The sequence below is a fragment of the Leopardus geoffroyi genome, chromosome B1 (assembly GCF_018350155.1).
Source record: "Leopardus geoffroyi isolate Oge1 chromosome B1, O.geoffroyi_Oge1_pat1.0, whole genome shotgun sequence".
Classification (NCBI taxonomy): Eukaryota; Metazoa; Chordata; class Mammalia; order Carnivora; family Felidae; genus Leopardus; species Leopardus geoffroyi.
In genome coordinates, this window is record NC_059327.1 from 141,490,187 (window position 1) to 141,512,394 (window position 22,208).

General features: G+C 41.4%; 1 protein-coding gene across 1 annotated transcript in view; it reads right to left on the reverse strand.

Annotated features, from left to right (window-relative positions):
- Window positions 1-22,208, reverse strand: part of FRAS1 (Fraser extracellular matrix complex subunit 1) — a 431,004-nt gene that overhangs the window by 3,768 nt on the left and 405,028 nt on the right. The window contains exons 67-73 of the mRNA XM_045473641.1: window positions 20,997-21,147; window positions 19,268-19,375; window positions 18,126-18,285; window positions 14,226-14,342; window positions 5,755-5,921; window positions 2,695-2,900; window positions 1,184-1,330 (exon numbers count right to left, since the gene is read on the reverse strand). Coding sequence (XP_045329597.1) covers window positions 1,184-1,330; window positions 2,695-2,900; window positions 5,755-5,921; window positions 14,226-14,342; window positions 18,126-18,285; window positions 19,268-19,375; window positions 20,997-21,147 — 1,056 coding nt within the window. The remainder of the gene's footprint in view (window positions 1-1,183; window positions 1,331-2,694; window positions 2,901-5,754; window positions 5,922-14,225; window positions 14,343-18,125; window positions 18,286-19,267; window positions 19,376-20,996; window positions 21,148-22,208) is intronic.

Below are 22,208 nucleotides of genomic sequence, written 5' to 3' on the forward strand. Positions count from 1 at the left end.
TGCACTGATGGTGCAGAGCCTTCTTGGGATTCTCTCTCTCTCTGCCCCTCCCCAACTCGTGTGTGCTCTCTCTCCCAATAAATAAATAAACAAATAAACAAAATTTAAAAAAAGAAAGGATATGGAAAGACAATTGCCGTCACAAGCCTTGATAAATGGTTTCAAGAAAAGCATTAGCAATGATTGGCATCTACTAATCAAGAATTGAACCAAATATTACAGGTTCCATTTTGCTTCCAATTTAGGGTGATCGTGGGCCAGCTATTCACATTCCCTTCTGTTTCCCTGTGTATGGAACAGCCCTAAGCATTTATTTTTTATGGCCTTTTTAGCTAAATACTTATGATTTGTTAGTCTTTACTGATTGCAGTGAAGTAATAGTATTAAGAGCCATATTCATTCCCAGTGAACTTCAATAGCTTGTTATGCTAACTTACTATTTATTGATGAACTTTAGTTAAGATAGAGTCATTCAACAAATATCTGCTAAACACCTACTCTGTGCAAAATATGCAGATACATGACAAAAATTTCCTAAATCTGAACACTTCCTGGATCATCCCCTGAATGGTTAAACCACCGTGTATTTTACTGCGATATCATCTGCCGCCATTGAAAGCCTCCATGGTTTTGAACTAACTTCTAAAGAGTGGCAATAGTTCTGAAATCCAAGGTCATAGATTACTACTATTTAGAGATAGGAAAAAGTGGAATTTTATCTTGTAAGTTCATGTTTATTACTGGGTATTTTTGCTTTGAGAGTATTTTTGCTTATCAAATACTAGTACTTCTTGCCATTCTAAATTGCTATACTGTATGTATAATTTTGTTAAACACTTTCCACATGCCTGTGAAGATCAGCTGGTGTGGCATACAGCCACAAAGGCGATAGAAAAGAATTTAGGAAAAACTGAAATGCCATATGCACCCCTGACGCATACACTGACAAGTGACAACATGCAAATTAAAGAATTTGATTATTGCTGTGGTCTATTGGGATAGGTGGTGAAAATAGGTCTATTGGGATAGGTTTGGGGTGAATGATAAGCTTAACACCAATAAAAAAGACCCACCATCAAGAACACTATAAAGAGACTAACAGTCCAGAGATAATAGCATCTTCCTTTTCACAACTTTTACAGTGGCCTTGGTCCTATGCTTCTACGTTTCTCAGCACACTCACCTTATAGAGTGCATCCACTTTCAGAGTAAATCCATCCACACCCGGCATGCTACTGACCACATGGAAATCAGGCAACTCGGAAGCAAAGTGGGCCTCAAAGGGCACATCATGGAAGTACTTATCAGTGACCTCGGGCTGATTGCGGTCCTAGAATTTCAGAAGAAAGAAATGCAAGGTTTAAAAAGATAAAAAGATAGAATCACTGAACTGGCAGGTGGCAGTCACTGGGAGGAGAAAAGTACTCTCCACTCCTGCCTTGGGTTGGGTCAGGAGGGCATGTGCTACAGAAGCCCTTTCCTTAAGTCAACCACTGCCCTCTTCAAGGAAGGACACTTGGTGGCTACTCAGATCTCAAAGCTCAAAGAGTGGGATAATCTAAACAAATAATTCTTAAACCATTTGGTCTCAGGACCCCTCACACACTTAAAACTCAAGGATACCAATGGGTACCTGAGCAACTCAGTTGGGTGAGTGTCTGACTCTTGATTTTGGCTCAGGTCATGATCTTGTGTTTCATGAGTTCGAGTCCTGCAACAGGCTCTGTACTGGTGGCACAGAGCCTGCTTGGAATTCTCTCTCTCTCCTCTTTCTTGGCTCTTCTCCCACTTATGCGTTCTTGCTCTCTCCCTCGCTCTCTCCCCTTTTCTCAAAAATAGATAAATAAACTTAAAAAAACAAACAAACCAAGGACACTAAAGTCTTTTGTTCACATGGTTTGTATCTATCAATGTTTACTCTATTAAAATTAACACTGAAAAATTAGAAAATACTTACTAATTCATTTTAAAGTGGCAATGAAAAACCCATTGCATGTTAACATAAATAACATTTTTTTAGGGAAAATACCTATAGTCACCACCATCTCCTCAAAAGAGACCTGGCATTGTTTTACATTTTTGCAAATCTCTGGAAAAGAACTAGATTCTCAAAACTTCTATAGTGAATCAGCTGTAATATGTTACTTTGGTTGAAGTATATGAAGAAAATTTGGCCTCACACAGATACATAGTTGGAAAAGGGAGGAATATTTTCATACCTTTTTCAGATAATTGTGGATATTCTGTTTTCATACTAAATCAAACTTGGTAATTAGTATTTTTAAAAGATTAGTTATAATGTGGAATTTGAAACCATATCAATAAACCTTTCAAACTCTCTATATTCATGAGGGAATTAGTGTGAAGAAAAGCAGCCATCATCATATTATGAAAGTAGTTTTGACCTTGTGGATTCCCTGAAAGAGAATCAGGGATATTCAGAAGTCTCTGGTCTGTACTTTGAGAAACACTGGCCTTGACTTTCCTTTTCTTGTGACATTAATAAAAGCCTGTCTTGTTACCCGCCATAACCATCACATTTGGTAATATGTACTAGCATTTAGCTGATCAGAGATAAACAACAATAATATGTATAGAGAGAATACCATCGAGAGTGGGGTTCTATCTGCTTAGGCAGAATTCATAGCTGAGGAAATCAACTCGAGTGTCAGCTGTTGAACACAAATAGCATACCAACAGCAGAAATCTGTGTTTTAGGTGTTTGTTGGGCTGAATGCATCCATACTGCGGTCCCTCATTGTAGATTGTACCCGTGGGATCGAAGAAAGGCACATAGCCATCCTTGCCGGTACAAAGATAGACTTTTTCCAGCTGGAGTTTGTAAGCAGAATTAAGGTTTTGTTCTGGATTCCAAAGTACTCGGCCATAAAGGATTTGCCCTGGAAAGATTTGAGAGGCATTAATTAGGTCAGACTTTAAGAGTAAAGAGAAAGAAATGTCAAGGGTAGAAAGGATTTAACACACTCCCTCAGAGTCAAAAGTACATCTCTATGAAGAACTCTATGTTTCCAAGTGCCCCTGAAATATTCATTCATTTACAGCTTCTTTCATTCAACAAACATTAAGTAAGCATGTAAGGTGTATCAAGAACTGTTAGGCACAGGGGAAACAAAGGTGGGTGAGATACAGGTGAGAGGACAGAAATAAACCCTAACCAATTGCTAAAAGTAGCTAACATTTATCAGACTCATACGATTTGCTAGGTCTTGTACTAAGTTCTTCCCATATGAGAACTCACGTAGTGCTCACAACTTTAGAGATGAGAAAGTTGCAGCACTGAGTGGTTAAGGGACTTGTTGAAGGTCACAAAGCTAGTAAGTGGTGATGGTAGGATTCAAAGTGAAGGTATTTTGGTTCTAAAACCCACGTTATTAGCCACCACAATACTGTACTGTTATGAACCACAATAAAGGAAGGAACATAATGTTATGTGAGCATATAGCCGAGCACAGAAATCTGCCTGGGGAGAGGTGTAGAAAGATTTAAAGAGGAAACAAACATGAGTATCCTAAAACATGAGTAGGCATTTGCCAGACAGCACATTTGAAGTAGGAGACTGGGGAGAGCGTTTGAGGCAAAAGAAAGTCCATGCACAAAATACTGAATGCTGGAAGGGCATGAGTCCTAGTAAAGTTCCTGTCTCCTTAGTGCCTGCTATGGCACCACATTCTTTACCTATACTATCTTATTTATTCCTCCCAAGAGTCCAAGAAATAGGTCCAGTTATTATCCACATTTTAAATACTGTGTCCAAGATTTTGTATTTGTGACAAGGGCAGGGATAAGAAATTGAGCACAAATCAGTCTGACTCCAAATGCTTGTCCAGAGCATTTGCTATGTGGCACTGAGTAGGTCAGTGTGACTAGAGAGGAGGCTGTTCACAGGTTCTAGCAGGAGACACTCCTGGGATGATAGGCTAAGGATGCTGGGGAGGCTGGACTTTGGTGTGTAAGAAATAGGGAACACTGAAAGATTTTAAGCATGGGTGTAATATCAACACACTGGGGCTTCAGAAACATGGAGAATGGAGGAAAGACAAAGGGTCTAGAGTCACAGAGATTGGGAAGGGGGCTCTGTGAGAGATAGGTATCTATAATATAGCTGTGAATCAAGGGGATAAACTCAAGAAATGTCTTGGAGTCAGATTCCACTGATCTTAATGATAGACAGGAGGACAATCCTGAGGTTTTGGCCCTGGGCACCTGGAGTATGATGCAATCACTGTGGCAGTGGATGTGGCAGGACTATGTCTGGAGGAAGATAAGTCCAGTTATAGACACTTCCTGGCATCTGAAAGACATTCATTTGAAGCACTTTGGTAGTTCCAGAGCCCCATGTGGAAATGTGGAAATGAAGTTCAGGAGAGATCAGGGAAAAGGTCGACTCTTAAGGAATGGCTGTGAAGTAGTAGATAGGAAGTTCAGAGCCAAGCGATGGGCCCAGCCATAGGGATGGTCAGAGGTAGCACTGGAGTGATGCCAGAAGGAACCAAGAATGGGACCTGGGAACAGCAACATGGATATGGCAGAGGATGAAGACCCAGGGCGGGAGAGTGAGAAGTGGTCAGAGAAGCAAGATGATGTCAGGGAGGGTGGTGCAAAGGAAACCCAACAGGGAAAAGTGTGAAAACCCACTAATTTGGTGTCATTGACAAAAGAGATGTCTGAGCTGTGGTAGGACAAACCCAGCTTGCAACAGATGGACAGAGAAGAAGGGCCATAGAGACAGTGAATGTTCACTCTTTGAAGAAGTTTCTCAGAGAAAAGAAAAGGATAAAACAGCCTTAACTTTGAAGGGGAGTTAGGGTTGAGGGATGCTTTTTTCTCTCTTACAGGCAGAACTTGAGTGTGTTTATAGGGTGAGAGAAAAAACTCAGATATGAGGAGAAGATTAAAAGTAAGAAAAAGGCAGAAGGGGTAATTGAGAGAAGAAAGGCAGATAATTGACTAATTCTTTTATTCAATCAATCAATGTTTATTGAGCACCTAGGCACTGATGGTATGGTGTGCACATTTGATATTTGATCAACCTCTATTATCATGGAACTCACAGTCTAGTGGTAGAATTAGGCAACAAATAAGTAAAGAAATATGTGATATGTATTATAGAATATTAAAAATTGTGAGAAGTACTATAAAAAATGAATAACGTTCCGTGAAAGTGAAAACTATGGAGGCCTATGCTCAGTTGTCAGGTGTGGTCAGGGAAGGCCTCTTTGAGGAGGTTCATATTTAAGTAGAGAAGAGAAGAAGGAGCCAACCTTTGGAAACATCAAGAAAACCACATTTGAGGTGAGGAGGGAGCACAGGAATCATTTCCAGTAGAGAAAGCATGATGGAGAGGATGTAGACATTTACACCTTGAGGCTGGTACGTAGTAGTGGTCATGCTATGTACTTTCTCTGAGTAATTGAGAGATAGAGAGACTTACCCAAAGTCAAGACAGTGTGTTAGAATCAGGCTGGGAATTCCAGTCTTCTTACCACTCAGACCAGTGTTTCCCACAATTCTACCACCCTGCCAATCATTATAGCACCACATATGTAATCTTATTTTGAAACAGCATGAAAGAAGGATGTGGTTCTGTTCCTTGGTTAAACCTTGGCTGCCCTAAAGCCAAGCCCAGGGGAATCTTCACGGGAGAGTTGCCTGGAAGCTAATGAGCAGAAACCTGTCCTAAAGCATCTCAAGTCTGATCAGAGTCTCTTTTTGTAGGTGAAGGAAACAACTTACCTTTTGAGAAGGCCCCTTTATAATCCATTTCTGCCAGTGACATATCAGATGTATTGGGATCCATTAGGAATACCTTCTCATTATTGCAGAGCTGAAATTCAGTATTGAGCGAGTACACAACTGGTACAGGGCGGTTGGTCTGCTGGAATGCAATGGGGATCAGGAATCTAAATGTGGGAGAAACAAGAGCTCCTTGAGAGCAGGGTCAACTTTGTAAACTTCGAGCTGCCCTCCCTTCCTACCCTTCTTAGGTTTGTGAACAGAGCTTTGTTGCAGGTGCTAAATGATCACTGAATAAAGAGATGTGTGTCGGAGAGGAACTTTATTAGTTTGGGTCATTATGAGGTTAATCTGCTCTTTTGAGCAGAAATAATCGAATTCATCTTTAGAACTGTTTTGTACTCTCTGCTTTTCCTGGCGCTTTCATTCTGAAGGTCCCCAAGGTTGCTCTTTGATTGCTAAAGGACTCACTACCATGGTGCTCTGCTTAGACTTCTCTGTCTCAGATCTTCATACTCTGAGACTTTGACTTTTTCAATTAGATCCAAACTTATTTATCCTTTGTCCCACTCTTTAAGACATTTCTAGACAATACTCTCTTGCCTCACTCCTTACTTTAACCTCCCTGGCCTTCTTTCTTGGTCTTTTAAATCTGCTCTTTTCTTCTCAGCCTTTGGCAGGTAAGGGCTCCTCCAGCCAGACTGGCTTTCTTTAGGTCTCTTGACGTGTTCTCTACTCCAAATTTCCACTGCCTTGGGACTCACTGTTCAACAAATATTCACTGTGCTTTTATTATAAGATAGACATTGTTCTAGTAATGGGAATCCATCTGTGAACAAAGTAGAAAAATATATGCCCTCGGGGACATTACATTCCAATAGGAAGACAGTTAATAAAGTAAGTTCAAAAACATATAGTACATTAGAAGGAAGCAGGTGATGAAGAGAAACACTAGGCACAGAAAAGGAATGCTAAGAAGAAGTTAAGCTGGAACTTTTAAATGTGGAGGGCATGGAAGGCCTCAGTGAGAGGAAAACTAGGAGGTTAGAGGTATCCTTACCTGAGATGGGAAAACTGTGGGAGGACTAGATTTGGTGGAGAAAGATAAGGGATTAAGCGACAGGCATGTTCAACTTGGGAGGCCTATGAGAGAGCCAGGTGGAGATGCTGAGCAGTCAATCTGATGCACAAGTCTGGATCTGAGAGGTAAGCCCTGGGCTGAAGGTGCTCCTTTGCATTTAAAACCTTAAGAATGAATGAATGAAACCACCACATGAAAACCGAGAAGGGGAGTACAGTGATTCCTCAGAAAGTTAAAGATAGAACTACCCTATGACTCAGCAACTGCACTACGAGGTATTTAGCCAAAGGATACAAAAATACTGACTTCAAGGGGCACACGCACCCCAATGTATTTAGCAGCACTATCAACAATAGCCAAATTATAGAAAAAGCCCAAATGTCTATCAATTGATCAGTGGATAAAGAAGATGTCTAGGGGCGCCTGGGTGGCGCAGTCGGTTAAGCGTCCGACTTCAGCCAGGTCACGATCTCGCGGTCCGGGAGTTCGAGCCCCGCGTCGGGCTCTGGGCTGATGGCTCAGAGCCTGGAGCCTGTTTCCGATTCTGTGTCTCCCTCTCTCTCTGCCCCTCCCCCGTTCATGCTCTGTCTCTCTCTGTCCCAAAAATAAATAAACGTTGAAAAAAAAAAATTTAAAAGAAGATGTCTATACACGATGGAATATTACACAGCCATCAAAAGAATGAAATTTTGCCATTTGCAGCAATGTGGATGGAGCTAGAGAGTATTATGCTAAGCAAAATAAGTCAGAGAACATACGATTTCACTCATATGTGGAATTTAAGAAGAATAAGAGATGAACATAGAGGAAGGGAAGGAAAAATAAGATAAAAACAGAGAGAGGCAAACTCTAAGAGACTCTTAACTATAGAAAACAAACTGAGGGTTGCTGAAGGGGAAATAGGTGGGGGATGGGCCAAATGGGTGAGGGTTATTAAGGAGGGCACTTGTGATAAGCATTTGGTTGTACGTAAGTGATGAATCACTGAACTCTACTCCTGAGACCAATACTACACTATATGTTAACTCACTTGAATTAAAATAAAATCTTGGAAAGAAAAAAAAAAAAGAAGAAAACAGAGAAGAGACAGGTCAGACATGACACTTAGGGCACTCAAATTCAAAAACAATAGAAAAGAGAAGGAACCAGCAGAGCAGATGGTGAGGAAAAGCCAGTGGGGTAGAAGGAAAACCTACAGAGCATGACAGTCCAGCTGAGTGAAGAAAGCGTCTCAAGGAGGAGACTGAACAACTGTTACATGTTGTGAAGCCATCACAAAAATCAAGATAAGACTTAACCCCTGGTTCTAGTAAGACACAGTCACTGGTGACCTTGATAAGATCAAGCTGGGTTAAGGGATGAGAGCAGAAGCCTCACTGCAGCAGGCTCCAGAGAGAATGGAAGGTGACAAACCGGAAATTGTGAATCTAGGCAACTTGTAAGGGACAGCTTAACGTACAAGGAAGGAGAAAAATGGGTGGGGAGGGTGAAACGGGGTCAAGAAGGGACTTTTATTTGTTAGAGATGGGAAAAGTTACGTTTTCAATGCTGATTGGAATGATTCATAGAGAGAACTGCTCCTTTATAAGATCCTCTTTATAAAGTAGAGAGGATTTGGGTTCCAGTGCACAAGTGGAGCCGCTGGCTGTGAGCAGGAGCCAGGGCTGTTCCTGCATTCCGACGGGTGTGCATGTGGAGATGCAGGTCAGCAGATAGGACAGTAGGAGCTTGGGTGAGTTCTCTTCTGGTTTCTTCTGTTTCCTCCATGAAATAGGACACAAAATAATCAGCTGAGGGTGAGGACCGGGGAGATACAGCCATCTGAGTGGGCAGGAGAAGGAGTAAAATAGTTGAGAAGAATGGGAGAGTGAAGCCATTGGTTAGGGGACCGTTGTTTCCTGCTGGGAAGCTCTGAGGGTCCACCTGAGATTAGTGATAATGCATTTAAAGTTTCCTGACTTTGATCTTGCTGCACATTCTGCTGGAACACTCCTCCTCGGTCTGCCTTTCTTTGCCGAATTAACTCCTAGTTATCCTCCAGATCTCAACTCAAACACCCCTGTCTCTAGGAAGCTCACGCTCTTTCTCCTCCCTTCCAGGCTTGGTCAGACCCCTTATCATTTGTTCTCATCACACTGTGCACTTTTCTTTCCAAGTACTTATCATGGTTTGATATTTTATTTAAATGTGACTTTAAATGTACATCTGATCAAAGTCCACCTCACCCATTACGGGTTCCACTAGCATCACAGCCCATATCTATCTGCTCGTTGTCATATCTTCAATGAAAGCCAAGCTTCTGACACATACATTTGTTAAAGAATGATGCATGACTGATAATTTCAATGCTTTATGCTTCCAAGAGTCCATCTGACCATTCCTTACTTTTAATGGAAAGTGCTCCAGTGGGTAGATTTGAGAGGGTTGGGGTATAGGAGGAACTTGGAGTGTGGAGGCAACCCATACAAGCCAGGGCTGACCCTGCTTCAACAACTTTGATGTCACCATTAGTTGCACGGCAGCTCATTTAGCTGACTCAGGGAAACAGGTTTTTCTTGTTAATACTGGGTGTTACCAGACTCCACATAGCGCCTGACACCTAAGACACTCAATAAGTATTGACTGATTAAATAGAACAAATGATGGATTTGAGATGATGAAGATGATGAGGATTTATAAGGTTAGACGGTATTACAGACCTCACAAAAACAGGCATCACGTGAGACACAATTCTTTTGAATTAGGTCTGAATTCCCTGAGTCAGTCTTGATTATTTGTTGTGTTATGGTTCTACTGCATCTGTATGGAGCCACAGAGGTGATCAAAAGCCAGGTTATGCCCTATGGAAAGTCACCCTGGGAATAACAAGGACCCCACAAGTAACGATCTCCCTGATGCAAGGCAAAGATTTCCAACTCTGAAGCCTTAGAATACTGACTCAACAACACTCTTCCCTCTGTGGCCTCCCACATCCACACACACCAGTGGATGGAAATGGGTTGGTGCTTTCTTTGCTGCCTTTTGCCATTTTCAAACCTCTCTCCTCTTAAAAAAAAAAATCCAGGACCTACCCTGGAGAAACTCTTCTTACACACGTACACTCAGAGACAAATAGAGTATTCCTCCTAATAGAATATGGAATTGTAAGTCAAATAGAATGGTCAAATAAATTGTGGAATATTCCCACAATGAATACCTTAAGGCAGTGAAAACCACACTACAGCTACATGAATCAACACAAATGTTGATATACTTATGAATCAGGAAATGATTCACTGAGCAAAAAAGAAAAGTTGCAGAGAGAATTTGTGCAGTAGGACATTTTTATATCGCTCAAAAAAAACACATGCAAAACCATGCAGAAGTAAAAAGGAGGTAAACCATAAACCAAAACAAGGAATGATAAATACAAACATCAGTCTAGTTTGGTTATCTTGGCCAAAAGGTGGAAGAGAGAGCAAGTGGAAAGGGCACTAAGGGTATTTAAAAGGTACTGGTGGGGCACCTGGGGGGCTCAGTCAGTTGAGCATCCAACAATTAGTTTTGGCTCAGGTCATGATCTCATGTTTCATGGCTTTGAGGCCCATGTTGGGCTCCATGCTCACAGCGTAGAACCTGCTTAAGATCCTCTGTCTCGCTTTCTCTCTGCCCCTCCCCCACTCATGCTCGCACTCTCTCTCTCAAAATAAATAAATAAACTTTAAAAAAAAAAAGTACTGGTAATGTTCTATTTCTTTTTTTTCTTTACTCCAACTTTCACTGGTTATAAAATGGAAAGAACAGTGCCAATTTTCTGGGGGGCCACAGTGGTAAGAATTAACTCTTCAGAGCCTAGTACAGAGTCTCCCGCATAGTCTGCACTCCATACATGATCTTTCATATCACCGGTAGTTGTTAGTACTCATTTTATCATGAGTAGCACAGCCTAAGAGATACTCATTTATTGTAATTGCAATTCATTTTAGGTAATATTCTGTTTCTTGAGGTATTATATGTATACTATATATGGTCTTCTGACTATATAAAATGATATTCCTATTTGGGCACCTGGGCAGCTCAGTTGGTTAAGTGTCTGACTTCGACACAGGTCATGATTTCACGGTTCATGAGTTCGAGCCCCCCATCAGCCTCGCCGCTGTCAGTGCAGAACCTGCTTCAGGTCCTCTGTCCCCCACCTCCTCTGTGCCCCTCCCCCACTTGTGCTCTTTCTCTCAAAAATAAATAAACATTAAATAAATGAACAAATAAATAAATAAATAAATAAGATAATATCCATAATTTAAAAATTTTAATACATGAATAGAAATCTCCATTATATCTTACCAGATTATTTGTCCTTGTTCTTCCTTATTTCAGCCAACCACTATTTTCCTGGTCACTTTCCCTCCCCCATTTAGCTGACTGTGGTGTTCCTACCATTAATCTTGATGATTTCAACATCCACATGGATGAATCATCTAATGCCTTAACCCCTCAGTTTCTTAATATCTTCACCTCAAAGAGCTTGTTCTCCCCCCCAACCACAGCCACCTATGCTTCATGGTCCTACTATGCACCACCTCCAAGAATCTCATTGTCCAGCACCTCACTCTCTAACTACCACCTCCTAACTTCCCAGCTCACCCCTGCTACTACCCTGTTCATTCATTCTCCAGTCACGTAGAACCTCCCTGACCACTTTTCCCAGCATACTGAGAAACTGGATCACTGACACACTCATGGTGGGAATGTACACACAATGTTACATATTACAAACACTTCAGAAAACAGTTTAGCAGTTTCTTAAAAAGTTAAGCATGCAGGGGGTGCCTGGGTGGCTCAGTCGGTTAAGCTGCTGACTTTGGCTCAGGTCATGATCTCACAGTTGGTGGGTTCAAACCCCACATCAGGCTGTGTGCTGACATCTTGGAGCCTGGAGCCTGCTTCAGAATTTGTGTCTCCCTCGCTCTCTGCCCCTCCCCCACTTATGCTTTCTCTCTCAAAAATACATAAACATTTTTTAAAAATTCCAGGGGCGCCTGGGTGGCGCAGTCAGTTAAGCGTCCGACTTCAGCCAGGTCACGATCTCGCGGTCCGTGAGTTCGAGCCCCGCATCGGGCTCTGGGCTGATGGCTCAGAGCCCGGAGCCTGTTTCTGATTCTGTGTCTCCCTCTCTCTCTGCCCCTCCCCCGTTCATGCTCTGTCTCTCTCTGTCCCAAAAATAAATAAACGTTGAAAAAAAAAAATTAAAAAAAAAATTCCAAAAAAAAAGTTAAGCATATATTCCTCATATGATCCAGCCATTCCATTCCTAAGTATTTACACAAGAAAACTGAAAGCATATGTCTATGTAAAGGTCTGTGTATATACATTCATAGCAGCTTTATTTATCATAGCCATCAACTGGAAACACCCCAAATGCCCACCAACTGATGAGCCGATAAACAAATTGTAGTATATCCACACCATGGACTACAATTCGGCAATTACAGGAACAAACTACTGATAATACACAACAGGAATGCATGAAAATAATCGCACTGTGTGAAAAAAGCCAGAGAAGAAGAATGCATACTGTATGATGCCATTTATATAAATTTCTAGAAAATGCAAACTAATCTGTAGTGACAGAAAGCAGATCAGTGGATGCCTGGACAAAGGGGTGGGCTGGGCTGCGGTGGGAGGGATGACCAAGGGGCATGAGGAAACTTCGAAGGAAATGGATATATTCACTATCTTAGTTCTGATGGTTTCATGGGTGTTGTAAAAATTTATCAGTTGGACGTACCATAAATATGCAGTTTATCTTATTGTCAATGACATGGCAATTTAACAATCACTCAACAGGCTCTCAGCACAGCCTGATCTGCTGCCATCTGTATAGACAGCACACTTTCCCACTCTCTAAGATGGCTGCCTCACTTCCTCCTCTCTTCTCAAACCTCAGTGTTCCTCACTTCCATCCCATGCTTGGTTTCTCATTTTATGGAGAAAACGGATTTAATCAGATTCTACTTTTTCATCCCTGCCCTCCCATTCTACCAATTTTCCCCTCGCCTATATCCACACACACCTGCATGCCTTCCTCTCTCTGTGAATAAACATTCTGTGCTTTTAGCAAAGGTCAGCCCTTCCCCTCTCATCCCGGACCTATCCCCACCCTATTCAAGGGTTTGGCTCTGCAGATTTTCCCTTGTTCGGCTGCAACATTAAATTTCACCTAATAGACCAACTGGGTTACTTTCACCAGAATACAAATATCCTGAAATATTTTCTACTCTAAAACACAAATAAGACCTCCTTTGACTTTGTTTCTAGCTACTGTCCCTTTCTGCTGATGTCCTTTATAATAAAACACCTTAGACACAGTTTACCCCTGTTGTCTCTACTTTCTCATTGCCATCTCTTAAGCCCACTCCAACCAGACTTTAACCCCTCACTCCACTGACCCTGCCCTTTGTCAAGATCATCAACGACTTCTGAATCACCAAATCCAATGCCCAATTCTCAGTTTCTTAATCTGAACGTCACATTCCAAATTATCTTCTCTTTATGATAATGTCAGATCCTGTCTTCAGCATCATCTCTCAGCAATGTTTTCTCTTCACTTTGCTCTGCTCCTGGGAAAATGGCACTCGACTATCCACTGTCTGAGAGCAGAGGTTACTTTTAGTCCTCTGCTATAATCTCCAGGCTGGACCAGAGCCAAGCACATGATAAAAGCCGAGTTAATACTGGTTGAATGAGTGAATACATGGCACAATGCAGACAGTCTCAGGTCTGAGGTGAGTACAGGCTGACGTGTAGTTGATTCTCGTTATTTGTGGTAAGTATGTTCTATAAAGTCACAGTGAACACTGAATTAGTGAATACTGAATCACTGCTCTTAGGGGAAATAGAGGGTAGAGTCCCTGCAGCCTCTGGTCACAACATTTTGATTGACCGACCAATACCAAACACTGTTTTATGCATGTTTCTGCTTAGAATACCTTATTTAATATGTTGTTCATTTGTTAACGTGGAACTGACAAACCTATGCCCAGTGAAGCCTATCCGACTTTCCCCGAGGCACATCACAGCCTACCTGTACTTAGAAACACCACATAGCACTTCCGCACTACGCTTGGGAGCTGTTACAAACCGTGAAATCACCAAGAAAAAGCACACAAATTTGAAAACCGTGGCACTATGTAGCCACGGAAAGGATACTTGTTTCTAGCACAAAAGCTGCAACAAGAAGGCCTTGCTCGACCTGAGCCGGGAATGTGCGTGTCCAGTGACTCAACAATTTGCCACTCTGCATGTCCATGAATGACCGTGAAGGCACCGCGAGAACGGACTTTGCAGACACAAATACATTTTAGCGAGGAGGTGGATTTACAAACAGTGAAGATCTCCTGCAGTTCCCTACCTTTCTGGGGCATGTGCAGTGCAGGCCAAAGGCTTCTCCCCTGGATCAACCCATGGCTGTGTGGGCTGCACAGTGCATGGAATCAGGTGGATGGTGTACTCCCCCGAGTAGTCCTTCCTGGAAACACACAGAGCAGACTGTGGTTAGAGGGGACATTTTATAGATTATTTACTTACCCAGAAACACACTGACTTTTCAGATGGCATTTGTGCCCGGCATCCACAACCTTTACGAGCCTGCAAACACAATTTTCAGAAATCCGTCATGGATTGTTTTAACCATCAGGGTATTATCCAGAGGTGTTAAATGGTGCTATTTTCCTTTATCCTATTCAAGTCCTTTTCCTGAGAAAAGCTGAGAAAGGCGTATTGTTTGTAAAAACCTAAAAGGCCCAGTGAAGATAAAACAGAACCGGCCACCTCCTTCAGATTTCCACGAAACTTGTTTGACAATTTGTTTGCCACTTCTAGTTGACGGACACCCTGTTCAACACATGCTCAACTGCTAAAGATGTTACTTATTAAGATGTGAACACAGCAGCTGCTGCTCTGACAGAAGTGGTGGCAAATGCCTCAGGGTTAAAGGACACCCCTCTCCAGAGAATGCCCCCGCCCCCCTTAGCGCAGCACTCAGTTTCCAGGCTCCTCTCCCAAACTCTAGAGGCTCAGCCCTTTGTGGAGCTGAAGAAAAATCTCTCTTCCCACAGGAGACCGAGGGCTGCCATTTTCCCTATATGTGGTGGATCACAGAATTCTGAAGGTTATGACACCAAGAACATGGAACGTTTGTACCCTCACCTACTTCATTTCCTTCACTTGTCATGGAGTAGCAGCCCCAGCCCTGGCAGGTTGTCTGGAAGACAGCCAGGCAGCCAGAGACTTCAGGAAGATTCTTCAAGGAGTCTTGGGAGGCTGCCATCCCCTGAATGAAGAGTGCAGGGCTAGGAGTCTTAATTCTAACTACTGTGAGCGATCTGTGACAGTTCTCGCGTTTGCTGTGTTTCTTTTTTGACCATTTCTTGTGTATTCATCTATTTATTCATAAACTGATAGCAAAGAAATAAATAAACAGGAGTTTTGTGACACGTCCTGGGTCATTGTAGTGGAATGGCACAAGCTACAAACTGTGAGACAGTCTAAACCTGGCTTGGCATTGCCTCTGTATGACTGTATGACTTTTCACATGCCACACAAACTTACAGGGCTTGGTTTCTAAGCCCCTTCCTGTCTGACAGTCTATGTGTCTGCAGTTTTCCTACGTGATCCCTATCTTCCTCCAAGCTTAGACTTTATACACCATATTTGAATTACATGAAAATTGACATGTATAATGTGAATACTAACCCATAATTAATAGAAATGCTTAGGCAGAACTGACCATGCCTGACCCTTGCTTTCAAACAGGACAGATCATGTTGCCCCTCTGCCCAAACCCTGCCGTGGCTCCCAATGCACTGGGGTAAAAGTCAAAATCCATGCACTGGTCTACAAGGCTCCACATGGTGGCCCTACCCCATCCCCTTTACATTTTTGACCTTACTGCCTATCATCCTTCTCCTTGCTCACTCCAGTCCAGCCACACCAGCCTCCTTGCTATTCCCCAAGATGCTAGAAATGCTGTCAATTCAGGAACTCTGCCAGAAACTTCTTTCCCTGATAATCTGCATAGCGAATTCCCTCATCTCCTTCACATATTTGTTCAAGTGTACATTCTTGATGGGGGCTACTTTGAAGATCTTAATTAAAATTACAGTGTCTCCTTCCCCATCCTGATTCCCCTTACCCTGCTCTAAATCTTTTATTTTTCCATAGTACTCCCCACCTTCTGACATGCTCTACTATACTTATTTATCGACCTTTTAATGTCTTCTTACTTTACTGTAAGTGCTGTGTGCAACGATCTTTAAATTGTTCACTGATGTATCCAAGCGCCTAGAACCTTCTGCAAAACACAGCAAATGCTCAATAAATATTTGTTGAACAAATGAATGCAGGATTTCATGGCCTCCCAAACCCACAGTCCTACTTTTCCCATCCCTAAATATGATTTAGGTCCATTTCCTCACCATCCCTGTGTATATACCAAACACAGCCCCAGATGCAGGTCTTTAATTCTAAAGTTCCTCTCCTCTCCTTTCAAAAAATTAGACATTACTCATATTGCAACATGGAGCACGAGCTGTGACCCTCCTCCAGGAAGATTTGTACAGCTCCCTAACCCTCCCTGAACCGCTATAGTCTCAGTGTTCCTTACCTCTTACAGTGCACATTGCACAGAATGCTGGTGTTCCATACTTTGCCATTTATCCATATATTTTTGTCTCCTTACCTCAAACTTAAACTCTTAAAGGATGTTTATTCAGGACCTACCATGCGGTAAAACCTGTAGCTCTGGGGATTCAAGATCAATCAGGTATGCCTTTACCCTTGGGGAGCTCACCAGCTAGTGGAAAATAGGATTCTACTTAGAGCATTTAATATAATGAACTGTGTTATGGTATAAAATGGAACAAAGAGGGAATGGGAGGAGGATCTTCTAGCACTGGATGGAGAGTCGGCAAAGATGTCACAGAGGGGTCAGTATTTGAGAGTATTTGAGCTGGGGCTCAGAAGAGTTCAAGGTCTGCAAAGGCAGAGGGAATGGAAGTGTAGTTGGGTTGGTGGGTTCAGGGGTTGATGAGATATTTAATGTGGTTGGGAGGTTGAGTTTGAGATGAGGCAGAAGGGAGGGTGTGGGCTCTGAATAAAGAATTTGGACTTCATCCAGTAGGCAGTGGGGAGTTAGCAGAGGATTTAAAGAGGACAGTTTCCATGTCTATAAATTAGGACAAAGTGTGTGCATAATCTCATGAGCTTGGGGAAAGCACAGCCTTTGAAGATTATTATATATTGATTTCAAAGGAATCATTATTTAAAAAAATACCTGATAGAAGACCAAAATTTCACAGTTAATGACATCTTTTTGAAAATGATTCTTAAGATAATCTGCCACTTCTTAACTATAAAGATGGAACAAGAATTTCATCTTGTTTATAGATCTTAATTTCATGATCTATAAAATACGGATAATAATATTCACGACAGACTCCCAGTTGCCTCATTATCTTTTTTATGGATAGTTTTTTATAATAGTTTTAATTATGTTTCTCCTATTCTTCCCCTTTACAAAAGATGTTTTCCTGTATTTAACCAATTCCTATTCCACCTGTATCTTGGGTGTGGGAGAGAGATAAATCTTATTATTTATTTTATAGAACACTGGACATAAGGGTGACATCTAGACCTGATAGTCAGAGATCCTGGATTTTGAATGGGTTGTGGTGACTGAAATTTCTTTATTATACTATGATTTTAATTTCCCAGCTTCCCTTGCAGGCAGGTGTGTCATGCAATAAAATTCTAGCTATAGGATGTGAGTAGAAATTATATGCAGCCTTCTTGGTCTTGTCCTTATAATAAGGGTAACCACTTCCTGGTTTATAGCAGATGCTGATCTGACTTAATTTGTTTCTTTCTATTTTTGGAGGGTTATTTCTTTAAAAAAAATTTTTTTTAATGTTTGTTTATTTTTGAGAGAGAGAGGGACAGAGTGCGAGTGGGGAAGGGCAGAGAGAGAGGGAGACACAGAATCTGAAGCAGGCTCCAGGCTCTGTGCTGTCAGCACAGAGCCCAATGGGAGGTTCAAATTCATAAACCGTGAGATCATGACCTGAGCTGAAGTCAGACACTTAACCAACTGAGCCACCCAGGTGGCCCATGTTGGAGGGTTATTTCTATCCCCCCCCCCACCTTGTAATAGAAATCCAACCTTTGGTGTGGGGGGAAGCCCTATTTCCCAAGCTCCTGAAAGAGACTGAGACCATTTTAGATCTACCCTTGAACACCCCCATCCTGTATTCACCTGTTATAAGAGCTTGTGGCTCTCCAGAGCTGATACGGAGAATCAAAAGTCTGAGCACTCCATAGTAGCTGCAGGTCAAATTCAATTCCTCCTAGATGGTCTGGAGTCAGTATGAATGATTTCACATCAGGGAGGGTGTGATGCTCCATCACAAACTGTCCTATTTCAAGGGGAGACACACATACTTATTTGTGAGTTTTATAGTACTTGAGGTGAATCCCCTACTAAAGCCTTAGTACTGAATGAATATACTTTTATCAAACAATGACAGTTATACCTACCTTCTAACCCTTTAGAATGTATTTCACTCTGGCTGGACAGCATGGCATCTCGCCCCAGTCTATCATCCTACTCATGATGGTAATTATGGTCATATATACTTATAAACAACACAAATGTACCTTGTAGAAATGATGCCAAGTATATTCATAATAATAGGGGTCTTTATGGGATGATGTATGTCAAATAAACTTAGCTTTCAATTCCAAAATACATGTTTCTTAGAGGCAGAAAGTTCCTGGTAGTTTATAAATAGAAATATCAAATTCAGATTTTAAAAAACTACACTTAAAGCCACTCAAGTCCTTGGTGGAAGGAAACAATTTTAAACATCATAAAGGTTATTCAGCAGGATACTTCTACTCCTTCAAACTGTAGTCATCCATTGTCATGAATAAATAAAAGTAGAGAGACTTGTAGATTGAGAGACTGAAAAAATATAACAACTAGAATGTATGTGGATATTGATTGGATCCACTTTCCCTTTATATAAACAGATATAAAATAAATACAAAACAATATAAAAACAAATGGAAAAGACACTTGTAGGACAAGAAAGGAAATATGAATATAGACTAGCTATTATTGGATCAATCTTAAATATCTTGATGTAGTGATACTCTTGTGATGTGTAAGAGAATGTCTTTGTTCTCAGGAGAGGCTTTTAAAGTATCTAGAGTAACTTGACAAGAAGTCTGCAGCTTGTTTTCAAATGTGGTACATAAATATGGGTATGGGTGCATACACACATAGCAAACCGTTAACAATTGTTGACTTGGTTTTTCATTATTCTATTCCTTTACCTTTTGTCTGTGTTTGTAATGTTTCTTAATAAAAAACTGGAAAAACTGCACTGATATTACCTCTGAATTTGGCATGGGTCTTGAATTCAATGACGAGACGGCCATCTTCTCGGATATAGATTCTTATTATCTGAAGCCTTGCAGACAGCACGCTATCTGTCTGGATTCCTAGGCAGGCAATCATACATAAAACATCCAAGTTAGGGCATGGAGATCTCCCACATAGTATCCTATATGTGAGCTGTCCCAGAGACACCTCTAAGTAAGAGCTGCACAGTCATTTGAATGTAAGAAAAATGTACATATTCATAGCAATGTAGAATCTATTTAGACACATTTGCCAATTAAAACTGTATGACAGTTCATTCCGTTGTTGTTGTTGTTGTTGTTGTTGTTGTTGTTGTTATAGTTCCATTCTCTTTGACATAGTCTCTTCATACCTGAAAATGCCACCTGGACCAGAGTCAGGGCCCCAGCCCATGGCTCAAAACAACTGGCCTTTAAACTTCTATCAACTTGACAGCAGCATGCGGTTATAGTGCATCTGCTTCATACTGTTTGCTTTTCCTTATGGGGACACCTTTTTTTGTTTTAAGTTTATGTATTTATTTTGAGAGAGAGAGAAAGAGTGTGTGAGCAGGGAAGGCGCAGAGAGAGGGAGAGACAGAATCCCAAGCAGGCTCCGCGCTGTCAGCACAGAGCCAGATATGGGACTCAAACTCAGGAACCATGAGATCATGAGCTGAGCAGAGATCAAGAGTCAGTTGTTTAACCAACTGAGCCACCAAGGCGCTCTTACAAGGACACCTTTCATGACTCGACAGAACCATAAACCATGTCCTGGTGGCTACATTTAATATTAAATCCATGGAGGATTAAAGATTAGCATGTAGAAGGCCAGCCATATATGGTATGACATGAGTGAACTGTGGCTTTAATAAGAGTAACTACAATCATGATGTCCAATGAGTCCAGTATGAATCAAAACAAAAGGACGACCAAAGGATGGGGAAAATAACATTTAAAAAGAACCCCAAATCTCAAGAAATGATCTGACCCAGAGTGTGAAAACTTGCTGAAGTTATTTTCCTATGAGAAATATAAGACAAATGATTTGAGTTGAAAGCACTGAACAGAAGAAAGGACTGTACTTTCCATTACTAGAGATGAGGTCCTATCTAAAGAAAACTCCTGTAGCTGGTTAGTATCTCTGTGCCAGGTCGAGTAAATCACCTGTAGAGATTTACAGGTGAGGGAGAATGGGAGCAGCAGAAGGGGAGATAATTTTGGGGTATCGTGTGATAGCAGCAGGAAAAGGTGGCTTGGGGGAGATAAGGGTAAGGTGTGAACTCTTAGCTGAGGGGCTGTGGTTCCTGAAAATAACCATGTCCATGAATGCTGATACTAGAGGGCCTACAGGGATGGAAAAACTCAATTCACACCCAGAGTAGAGGATGGCAGGTGACAGATGGGTCCTATACGGTCCATTAGGGGTTTAGGGGTATCCTTCTGGAGTATAACCATGTTCATTTGCTCCTAGTTATAAATGGTGTAATTCAAGGCATTTAAGGAGCAAAAGCGTCTTCGAATCAGATGCATTGAAATGGAAAAATATATCAAGAACAACCTGGCTCACTTTATTCATTTGGTCTAGAGTAGCAGCCCACTTGGACTGTATATAGGACAACGGGATGAAGAATGGAGCTCTTATTAAAAGGAACTACTCATTATTTTCTTTTAGTCTTACTTAAGCATAAGGCAGGAGTAGTTAAGATGTAAATGGGTATACCTGTTCTCCAGAGAACAGTGTCATAGAAGAAGGAAAACTCCATCTCAGTGTGGTGCTCCAAAGAAGCCCAGCCCCTGGGGGCTGTCACATAGATGTAGGACACATAGAGAGGCACGTGCACGGTCAGGAACGACTGAGCAGAGTCTCTCACCTGCCAAGCAAAAGGTGTGCACACAGAGGGTTATTTCCTCCCTGGGATGAAAAGGCATACATCTCAGTTCAATTTTTACCTCACTCATTTAGTTACTTCTGCAGTCAGTAATTATAACCAAGTACCCACAACCGTGCTGGGCACGTAGGCACCAGACCAAGCTTCTTCCTCAGCAGTGGAAAAAGCCCAAATCACTGCCGTTATGGAACCTATAGTCTAGTAGACATACATAAATTTTAAAAATAAAGAAAGGGATAGGAAGTGTCCAGGATGCTTCCTTCTATAGGGTGATCCGGGAGGGCTTTTCTGAGGGGGTGACACTTGAACAAAAACATTTCTGAAGACTGAGAAGGAGATGTGCCTCCACTGTTCAGTTGCCTTGGACAAGATTTTAAAGGCACACAGTTATTCCCAATGGATCAGTACATAGTCCCTCACTGACCACATTTTCCAGTGGCCTATAGGAGAGCCTGAATCAGCCCTAATTGGGAAGATGCCCAAGTCTATTCACATCTCTGGCAACAGGAAATGAGGTCATGGGATTTGGATATCATATCTAGGAAACTTTCCAACACACAGTTCAGAGATGTGTATGTTTGGGCAATTTCCCATCTCCTACAATACCTCACGGAAATACTTTTGAAAAGGCAACGCATCATACTTCCAAGAGAATATTTCTTCTAAGGGAATTCCTGTTACTGCTATTAACTTGGCTCAAACATTTTTATTTAACTATGCAGTGAACAAAAACTGGATGGAAAGATAACAAAATATAAACGGAAGCTTTCATGGAGAAGCTAACTGCATGTACATGTGTATGAATGGGAGAGTTGGTTTATTCATTTTATATTTTCCTCCATAAACACATATTTCTTTTATAACAAAAAAGCTTAGTTTGAAAAAATTTTATTTTTATCATTGGTAGAATCCTATAATCCCCTACGGAACTTAGATTTTTCTTTTGTTTTCAAGCACAATGTAAAGTGTTTCCATGGTCAATTTAGGAAAAGAGCCAAGTGTTTAATCAATCTTTGGGACACAAAAATTTTATTTTTCTAGAA